The sequence below is a fragment of the Oncorhynchus gorbuscha genome, linkage group LG09 (genome assembly GCF_021184085.1).
Source record: "Oncorhynchus gorbuscha isolate QuinsamMale2020 ecotype Even-year linkage group LG09, OgorEven_v1.0, whole genome shotgun sequence".
Lineage (NCBI taxonomy): Eukaryota > Metazoa > Chordata > Actinopteri > Salmoniformes > Salmonidae > Oncorhynchus > Oncorhynchus gorbuscha.
In genome coordinates this window covers 11,330,570-11,341,506 of record NC_060181.1, presented here as the reverse complement: position 1 = coordinate 11,341,506, position 10,937 = coordinate 11,330,570, and the positions used below count along the sequence as shown (strand labels likewise).

At 42.6% G+C, this 10,937-nt stretch overlaps 1 protein-coding gene across 2 annotated transcripts in view; it reads left to right on the top strand.

Moving 5' to 3' along the window:
* The first annotated feature begins 218 nt into the window (after positions 1–218).
* Positions 219–10,937, top strand: part of LOC124043164 (programmed cell death 6-interacting protein-like) — a 67,590-nt gene continuing 56,871 nt past the window's right edge. For both annotated transcript variants that reach the window (XM_046361422.1, XM_046361421.1), the window contains exons 1-4: positions 219–555; positions 6,801–6,855; positions 7,230–7,299; positions 9,414–9,541. In XM_046361422.1, the coding sequence (XP_046217378.1) occupies positions 350–555; positions 6,801–6,855; positions 7,230–7,299; positions 9,414–9,541 (459 nt within the window). In that variant the 5' untranslated portion in view covers positions 219–349. The remainder of the gene's footprint in view (positions 556–6,800; positions 6,856–7,229; positions 7,300–9,413; positions 9,542–10,937) is intronic.

Here is a 10,937-nt window from a genome sequence, read left to right as displayed (position 1 = left end):
TATTTAAAATCAAATCCTTTTATACTTTTGCTCAAGTAGTATTTTACTGGGTGACTTTCACTTGAGTCATTTTTTATTAAGGCATCTTTACTTACACTCAAGTATAACAATTGGGTATTTTTTCCACCACTGGCGCTGCCTATCTGAGTTAGAGAAATCATGAGAAACATATTTTCTCCCATCTGTCCCTTAATGCGTCTGCGCAACTTTCTGTGCGTCAACGTCACCTGTTTCACAGCCATATCCAGGAAGTGAGTCGCCGCTTGTTGTTATTGTTCAATTGATAGCGAGCTTGCTGGCTAGTTAACACAGATTTATTTTTTTTGCTGTTCATTTTCGTGGTCCGAAAATGGCGACTTTTATTTCTGTCCCGTTAAAGAAGTCGTCTGAAGTAGATCTAGTTAAACCACTTTCGAAATTCGTCACGGCGACATACCCAGCGGCCGAGGAGCAAGCGGACTACATCCGATCCGTGGAGGAGTTGAACAAGCTGCGCAAGAGTGCTCTGGGGAGGCCGCTCGACAAACACGAAAGCTCACTGGAAATCCTCCTGAGGTTAGAAAGACTGCCAGACTCGAGTAGCTAGTTTAGGTTCGCTCGTCTGTTAACTCCAGCAAGCTGCTTAAACCTGTGTAGAAATGGCTAGGCGTGATGCTATAACTAACTGGATTGCCGCACCCTGAAATTCTCGGATGCGGTTTTTCTCCTTTTGAGTCATGTGTTTGTCAATGCGTTAACTTGTCATACATTGTTAATCGATGTCAATTTGATGTCTTAATTCCTCAACAACGAGTTCCCCGTGTGAAATGAACTTGCTGTCAATTAGCTTAAGTAACGTAGTTCGCAATGTTGCTTAGATAACTTTCCTGTTAGCCAAGTCGAGGAGACGTCGTTAGGATTAACAGTTGCAATTAATTCATTTCCCAGCTGGCATCCTTGTCCGTTTGACCTGCCGCAATATCATATTTCAAGGTGTCATTGTCAAATTCTGCAAAGTCATGAGACCCAGGAAGGGTGGGAATAATTAGTGATACTTTCCAACAGGAATCTGTTCCAAAAACTTCGTAAATAACAAGGACGCCAACAAACAACTCATACAAAGTAGCACGATCAATTCACCTTGTAAACTAGCTGCCGAATAGGCATCGACTCACAAAATGTAATGAAGTAGCCCACTCCCTGTCCGGTATCTTATTCTGCCGCTATACAACGATGCTTGTTGGCAACCTTGTTATTTACGAAGTTTTTGGAACAGATTCCTGTTGGAAAGTTCCACAAATTATACCCCCCCCCCCCCATGAAGACCAATTACATCTTCATGTTTCCAATACTAGCTAGTGTGTATTGTTACGTTACTGCAACACGAAGTAATGTTAGTTTCAGGAGAGTTGTGTGTGGATGGTTTCAGGAGGACTACCTCCTATGCCACTATAGCTTCTTGAAAGATACTCATCTGAAACAGGTGGAGGGATACAATATTACCATTCAGAATATACATTGTGTGTGCTGTATTGATCTGCGTTATCTGTTTGTGTATGTAGATATAATATAGTCCCTTGTGTATGTAGATATAATATAGTCCCTTGTGTATGTAGATATAATATAGTCCCTTGTGTATGTAGATATAATATAGTCCCTTGTGTATATGTATATAGATATAATATAGGCCCTTGTGTATATGTATGTAGATATAATATAGGCCCTTGTGTATATGTATGTAGATATAATATAGGCCCTTGTGTATATGTATGTAGATATAATATAGGCCCATGTGTATGTAGATATAATATAGTCCCATGTGTATGTAGATATAATATAGTCCCTTGTGTATATGTATGTAGATATAATATAGGCCCATGTGTATGTAGATATAATATAGTCCCATGTGTATGTAGATATAATATAGTCCCTTGTGTATATGTATGTAGATATAATATAGGCCCTTGTGTATATGTATGTAGATATAATATAGGCCCTTGTGTATGTAGATATAATATAGGCCCTTGTGTATATGTATGTAGATATAATATAGGCCCTTGTGTATATGTATGTAGATATAATATAGGCCCTTGTGTATATGTATGTAGATATAATATAGGCCCTTGTGTATATGTATGTAGATATAATATAGTCCCTTGTGTATATGTATATAGATATAATATAGGCCCTTGTGTATATGTATGTAGATATAATATAGGCCCTTGTGTATATGTATGTAGATATAATATAGGCCCTTGTGTATATGTATGTAGATATAATATAGGCCCTTGTGTATGTAGATATAATATAGTCCCTTGTGTATATGTATATAGATATAATATAGGCCCTTGTGTATATGTATGTAGATATAATATAGTCCCTTGTGTATATGTATGTAGATATAATATAGGCCCTTGTGTATGTAGATATAATATAGGCCCTTGTGTATGTAGATATAATATAGGCCCTTGTGTATGTGTATGTAGATATAATATAGTCCCATGTGTATATGTATGTAGATATAATATAGTCCCATGTGTATGTAGATATAATATAGTCCCATGTGTATGTAGATATAATATAGTCCCTTGTGTATATGTATGTAGATATAATATAGGCCCTTGTGTATATGTATGTAGATATAATATAGGCCCTTGTGTATATGTATGTAGATATAATATAGGCCCTTGTGTATATGTATGTAGATATAATATAGGCCCTTGTGTATATGTATGTAGATATAATATAGGCCCTTGTGTATGTAGATATAATATAGTCCCATGTGTATGTAGATATAATATAGTCCCTTGTGTATGTAGATATAATATAGGCCCTTGTGTATATGTATGTAGATATAATATAGGCCCTTGTGTATGTAGATATAATATAGGCCCTTGTGTATATGTATGTAGATATAATATAGGCCCTTGTGTATGTAGATATAATATAGTCCCTTGTGTATATGTATGTAGATATAATATAGGCCCTTGTGTATATGTATGTAGATATAATATAGTCCCTTGTGTATGTAGATATAATATAGGCCCTTGTGTATATGTATGTAGATATAATATAGGCCCTTGCCTCTGCTCTGGTTTAACTGAATAATACCGATCTCATCTTCAAAAAGAATACCCCAACCCACACTATGATGTGTTAGGGATGTTTTGCATAGCGCTCTATGGAGGAAACAGCAAAGGAGGTTTGTTAACCAAATAGCGGTCCTGTCTTTGACTCTAGTCCCCTGTGAAGTTACGGACCCCTGTGATGTTACGGACTCTGTTCCCCGGTCCCCTGTGAAGTTACGGACTCTGTTCCCCGGTCCCCTGTGAAGTTACGGACTCTGTTCCCCGGTCCCCTGTGAAGTTACGGACCCCTGTGAAGTTACGGACTCTGTTCCCCGGTCCCCTGTGAAGTTACGGACCCCTGTGAAGTTACGGCCTCTGTTCCCCGGTCCCCTGTGAAGTTACGGACTCTGTTCCCCGGTCCCCTGTGAAGTTACGGACTCTGTTCCCCGGTCCCCTGTGAAGTTACGGACTCTGTTCCCCGGTCCCCTGTGAAGTTACGGACCCCTGTGAAGTTACGGACTCTGTTCCCCGGTCCCCTGTGAAGTTACGGACCCCTGTGAAGTTACGGACTCTGTTCCCCGGTCCCCTGTGAAGTTACGGACCCCTGTGAAGTTACGGACTCTGTTCCCGGTCCCCTGTGAACGGACCCCTTGAAGTTACGGACCCCTGTGAAGTTACGGACTCTGTTCCCGGTCCCCTGTGAAGTTACGGACCCCTGTGAAGTTACGGACTCTGTTCCCCGGTCCCCTGTGAAGTTACGGACTCTGTTCCCCGGTCCCCTGTGACGTTATGGTCCCCTGTGAAGTTACGGACTCTGTTCCCCGGTCCCCTGTGAAGTTACGGACTCTGTTCCCCGGTCCCCTGTGAAGTTACGGACTCTGTTCCCCGGTCCCCTGTGAAGTTACGGACTCTGTTCCCCGGTCCCCTGTGAAGTTACGGACCCCTGTGAAGTTACGGACTCTGTTCCCCGGTCCCCTGTGAAGTTACGGACTCTGTTCCCCAGTCCCCTGTGAAGTTACGGTCCCCTGTGAAGTTACGGACTCTGTTCCCCGGTCCCCTGTGAAGTTACGGACTCTGTTCCCCGGTCCCCTGTGAAGTTACGGACTCTGTTCCCCGGTCCCCTGTGATGTTACGGACTCTGTTCCCCGGTCCCCTGTGATGTTACGGACTCTGTTCCCCGGTCCCCTGTGAAGTTACGGACTCTGTTCCCCGGTCCCCTGTGAAGTTACGGACTCTGTTCCCCGGTCCCCTGTGAAGTTACGGACTCTGTTCCCCGGTCCCCTGTGAAGTTACGGACTCTGTTCCCCGGTCCCCTGTGAAGTTACGGACCCCTGTGAAGTTACGGACTCTGTTCCCCGGTCCCCTGTGAAGTTACGGACTCTGTTCCCCGGTCCCCTGTGAAGTTACGGACTCTGTTCCCCGGTCCCCTGTGAAGTTACGGACCCCTGTGAAGTTACGGACTCTGTTCCCCGGTCCCCTGTGACGTTACGGTCCCCTGTGAAGTTACGGACTCTGTTCCCCGGTCCCCTGTGACGTTACCTCTGACTTTCTATCCTCTCTGGATTTCTACCCAGTGATCTATTCTATAAAGTACTAGTGACATCAGCATTGTTTAAGACCAGTGTTTCTCAACCCAGTTCCTCCTGTACCCCTAACAGTACACGGCTTCAAATTTGACTTGTCACATGCACCGAATACAACCTTACCGTTAAACTCTTACTGACAAGCCCTTAACCAACAATACAGTTGTAAGAAAGGCTATATACAGGGGGGTGTACAGGTCTGGCAAGGTAATTGAGCTAATATGTAGTGGTCCTTCTGTAGCTCAGTTGGTAGAGCATGGCGCTTGTATCGCCAGGGTAGTGGGTTCGATCCCCGGGACCACCCATACGTAGAATGTATGCACACATGACTGTAAGTCGCTTTGGATAAAAGCGTCTGCTAAATGGCATTTATTATTATTATTATTATTACATCTAGGGTTGTAGCCATTGACAAGCACACTTAATTCAACTCATTGAGGACTTGATGATTAGTTGACAACTTTATACTTTGCTCCCCTGTGTGGAGTCAAATGACTCGTAGTTTACCCTGGCATTGTCCACAGAGCATGATATAATCTCATCTCATGTATATACTGTATTCGAAACAATCTACTGCATCTTGCCAATGCTGTTCTGTACCATCACTCATTCATATATCTTTATGTACATATTCTTCATCCCTTTACACTTGTGTGTGTGTGTGTGTATAAGGCAGTTGCTGTGAAATTGTTAGGTTAGATTACTCGTTGGTTATTACTGCATTGTCAGAACTAGAAGCACAAGCATTTTGCTACACTTGCATTAACATCTGCTAACCGTGATTTATAACAATAGTTACAATAGAGCCCTAGCAGCTCTGCTTTCTCTACACTACTGTACCTACTGTTATAGCTGCAGTTCTTAGGCTAACTGGTATTGTCTAGTAGCCAGTCCCACAGCCAAGTGCCAACACTAGACTGTATCTTTCATGTTGAAGGACAAGGAAGCCAAACACTGTTACCAGGGGAGTGTGGATCCATTCCCTCATACCTTTGTGTCCTGTTTTCTTTTAGTGTCAGTCAGCAACTATCTCTTTTTTTTGTCCATTCTCTTTGTCTTAGCACTTCTCTCTCTGTTTCTGCTGTGTGAGGTAGGAGGGTGGATGTAAGGGCTAATGTTAATGTTAGCATAGGCGTGCTAGCTACAGGGTGGTGTAGGGCCATGCTATCGCTAGCCTATATTAGCATTCTGGTTGCGCTCTACACTGCTCGTAGGCACCTATGAGGGGATTGTTAGCATTGGAGCCTCTCATTGGCTCTTAGCTAATGACCCGTGTGCCAGGTAGCTATGGCAACGGGCCTTGTATTCCGTATCCCTTTCACAGCCCTGCAGACAGACAGCCAACTAGTAGCTAGCAGTCCTGGCTGGGACGAAACTTGAAATATAATTAGTTTTTCGTCACATACTTGAGAGTACTCAATTAGCACTTTATTCCAACTCCCGGTGTAATGGAACCAGTGGAAATTGATCAGAAAATACAAACCCTGTGTACATGTACGTAGATTGGTCGCTTAGCATGACAACTTTAGTGTAACCGTGGTAATCATTGTTTGTGCCTAAACCTCTTCAGCGCTCCTCTTTTCCTCCCCGCTCTCCTCTCCCCACCTCTGTTTTCCTCCTTTCTCATTCTCAAACGGCACTTCTGCTAGTTCCTCTCCTTCCTCTCCCATCTCTCCTTCCTCTCCTTCTTCTGCTAGTTCCTCTCCTTCCTCTCCTTCCTCTCCCATCTCTCCTTCCTCTCCCATCTCTCCTTCCTCTCCCATCTCTCCTTCCTCTCCCATCTCTCCTTCCTCTCCCATCTCTCCTTCCTCTCCCATCTCTCCTCTTTTCACGGGGTTATTCCTGACCTGAGTCAGCTGCAGTACCAGTATAACACCAACTGTAGTACATAGGGATTTCTCCAGTCACAACTCTCCAGTCTTTCACTCTGATGTCAATCCTTAGAATAGAATGTTCCAGATCACGGTAGCAGATAACTGAAGAATATTACCACACCGGTGTTTATTTGAAGAGTGACAGTCGCCCCACTCTCTGACTCACTGTCATGTGTCTCTGAGCCAAAGCAGCTTCCCCAACACACTGTCATTAGTCAATAACACAGTACACACACACTTCTCACTTTTCTGATTGTTCCAAACATTAAAAGTGTGTTCTCCTGCTTCTCCTGTAGGTACTATGACCAGCTGTGTGCTGTGGAGCCCAAGTTCCCCTTCTCTGAAAACCAGGTAGATTACAACTTTTCATCCACTCAATTCTGAAGGGGGGTCTGCAGAAAATGACATCACACATGAACCACTAGTCAATAATAAAAGGTGATCATGTTGCTGATTTGATTAGGATCTCTTTTAGTCCCCATTTGGACTAATCTTACAAGAGTCCTTAACATTAAAATACAATTTATAATACAAACACACTTTCACATATAACACACTATTACAAACATACATAATACACGAGCATAATGACCCAATAAATACTCAATCTAAAATAATATTGATTCTTCATCTACTGTAGTCCCACAACATTTCTATATACTATATTTAAATTGTTTTTAAATAATGTTTAAACTTATATATCTAATCTCTCTGTCTTCCTGCAGCTGTGTCTAACCTTCACATGGAAAGATGCCTTTGATAAAGGCTCACTGTTCGGGGGCTCAGTCAAACTAGGTAGGCCACAGACACATTCAGGCCTCTGGGCATGGTTAGTTCTAGCAGATGTATGAGGAAGTCCTATTGCATGATGGGTGTTTTTCTCCTTGTCTTTTTTTAAAAACGTAACTGATTTATTTCCTGTATATTGTCTGTGTGTCGCACACGACAGCCCAGCTCTGTCTCTCACCCCTCACACACACACACACACACCAATGTTCCCTCTAATTTGCCGTGCAGCTCCTCGGGGAAAATATCAGCACAAGGAGAGAAGCACCAGATTGAATTTCACTCAACTTTCTAGAGTTTCTTTTCCCCCGTTAGTTAACACTATCAACGGTTCCCTTTACTGTGGGAATTGTGATCGAATCAACGCAAATATTAACCACTTTCAATGCAACATACCAAAACAAACTATCAAGAGATTTTGTTGTAGGCAGATCACATCGCTGTAGGATTCTATTGCTCACGACTCAGAGCTCTACTCTACCTCGGTGAGGCATAACCAATCAGAGATCTACCTCGGTGCGGCATAACCAATCAGAGATCTACCTCGGTGCGGCATAACCAATCAGAGATCTACCTCGGTGCGGCATAACCAATCAGAGATCTACCTCGGTGCGGAGATCTACCTCGGTAACCAATCAGAGATCTACCTCGGTGCGGCATAACCAATCAGAGATCTACCTCGGTGCGGCATAACCAATCAGAGATCTACCTCGGTGCGGCATAACCAATCAGAGATCTACCTCGGTGCGGCATAACCAATCAGAGATCTACCTCGGTGCGGCATAACCAATCAGAGATCTACTCTACACAGACCGGTGCGGCATAACCAATCAGAGATCTACTCTACACAGACCGGTGCGGCATAACCAATCAGAGTTGGGTATATGGTACTGTGCCATTTCACTCTGAACTGGACTGTGTTTTCAGCTGTGGTTGTGGGTAGATGCACTTGTTTTGAGATAAAAGCGAGAGCTGCATGTAATCACGTGCACATTGTGTTCATATCCTTTACTAGTGAGTGAGTGAGTTATTAGCCCAGTTATAGATCATTAGTAGTCAACAATAGGGGAGTGATTCACTTCCAACAAAAACATGTACAATTCTAGACATCTTTGAAAAGCGAGTCAGGTAAAGGTCTTAAAGGGACAGTGTTGTGTTTTGAGACAGGCTTGAATAAGCTAAGTAGCCAATAGGCAGAGGGTAAAATAATTTGCCTGATTCTCTGTAATAATGGGAATAATAATTAATTGTTTTGTTTTGTTAAGAGGTTTCTTGCATCAAACAACACAACATTTTCATTCTCCTCCTTGTCTGGAGGACAAGTGGATCAACAGGTTCATGTCAAGCCCTGCATGTGTTTTTTAAAGTCTCACACATTGGCTGCTACTGTAGGCTGAATGATAGAACACTTAAAATGTAATGGGATGGACTTTCTCCATTGTTTTGATGGTAGGCCACTCTGGTAGGCCACTCTGGTAGGCCGACATTATGATCAAATAGCCACAGTAGCCTACTTGACCACTTAAAACTGTAACTTAAAGCAGGTACAGCCTCAGTGTTCACAGTAAAACTGCAACTTAAAGTGGGTACAGCCTCAGTGTTCATAGTAAACGCGCGCTGGAAGTTGCACAGAATTTTCAGAACGATCAAGTTTGCGCTCAGCAGACCTGAAATTAGCTCAGTGCTGGGAAAAAATGAATGGGAACATTGATAGAAACCACAAGGTAACCTTATTCTGTGAGTGTTGTGAGGTATGTCAGCCTGAAGCCTTTCTGGCACCTTGAGCTCAGATGAACGTGTGTGTGTGTGTGTGTGTGTGTGTGTGTGTGTGTGTGTGTGTGTGTGTGTGTGTGTGTGTGTGTGTGTGTGTGTGTGTAATGTGTTAAAGTACAGCACCTGTCAAAAGTTTGGACACCTACTCATACTCGGGGGTATTTCTTAATTTGTTTTAACTATTTTCTACATTGTAGAATAAAAGACATCAAATCTATGAAATAACGCATATGGAATCATGTAGTAACCAAAAAAAGTGTTAAACAAATCAGAAATATATTTTAGATTCTTCAAAGTAGCCACCCTTTGCCTTGATGACAGCTTTGCACACTCTTTTGTGTGTGTATTAGCCCTCGCCAGTCTGGGATATGAGAAGACGTGTGTGTTGTTCAACGGAGCAGCGTTGGCGAGTCAGATCGCTTCAGAACAGAACCTGGACAGCGACGAAGGACTGAAGGCCGCAGCCAAATACTACCAGGTACTACTATAGTAATACTACAATATAGCCAAATACTACCAGGTACGTCTATAGCAATACTACAATATAGCCAAATACTACCAGGTACGTCTATAGCAATACTACAATATAGCCAAATACTACCAGGTACGTCTATAGCAATACTACAATATAGCCAAATACTACCAGATACGTCTATAGCAATACTACAATATAGCCAAATACTACTAGGTATTTCTATAGCAATACTACAATATAGCCAAATACTACCAGGTACGTCTATAGTTATACTACAATACAGCCAAATGCTACTAGGTACAGTTGAAGTGGGAAGTTTACATACACTTAGGTTGGAGTCATTAAAACCCATTTTTCAATAACTCCACAAATTTCTTGTTAACAAACTATAGTTTTGGCAGGTCGATTAGGACATCTACTTTGTGCATGACACAAGTAATTTTTCCAACAATTGTTTACAGACAGATTATTTCACTTATAATTCACTGTATCACAATTCCAGTGGGTCAGATGTTTACAAACACTAAGTTGACGGTGCCTTTAAACAGTTTGGAACATTCCACATAATGATGTCATGGCTTTAGAAGCTTCTGATAGTCTAATTGACATCATTTGAGTCAATTGGAGGTGTACCTGTGGATGTATTTCAAGGCCTACCTTCAAACTCAGTGCCTCTTTGCTTGACATCATGTGAAAATCAAAAGAAATCAGCCAAGACTTCAGAAAACAAATTGTAGACCTCCACAAGTCTGGTTCATCCTTGGGAGCAATTTCCAAATGCCTGAAGGTACCACGTTCATCTGTACAAACAATAGTATGCAAGTATAAACACCATGGGACCACGCAGCAGTCATACCTCTCAGGAAAGAGATGCGTTCTGTCTCCTAGAGAAGAATGTACTTTGGTGTGAAAAGTGCAAATCAATCCCAGAGCAGCAATGGACCTTGTGAAGATGATGGAGGAAACATGTACTAAAGTATCTATATCACCAGTAAAACGAGTCCAATATCGACGTAACCTGAAAGGCCGCTCAGCAAGGAAGAAGCTACTGCTTCAATACCGCCGTAAAAAATCCAGACTACAGTTTGCAACTGCACACGTACTTTTTGGAGAAATGTCCTCTGGTCTGATGAAACAAAAATAGAACTGTTTGGCCATCATGACCATCGTTATGTTTGGAGGAAAAAGGGGGAGGCTTGCAGGCCGAAGAACACCATCCCAACTGTGAAGCACGGGGGTGGCAGCATCATGTGGTGGGGGTGCTTTGCTGCAGGAGGGACTGGTGCACTTCACAAAATAGATGGCATCATGAGGAAGGAAAATGATGTGGATATATTGAAGCAACATCTCAAGACATCAGTCAGGAAGTTAAAGCTTGGTCACAAATGGGTCTTACAAA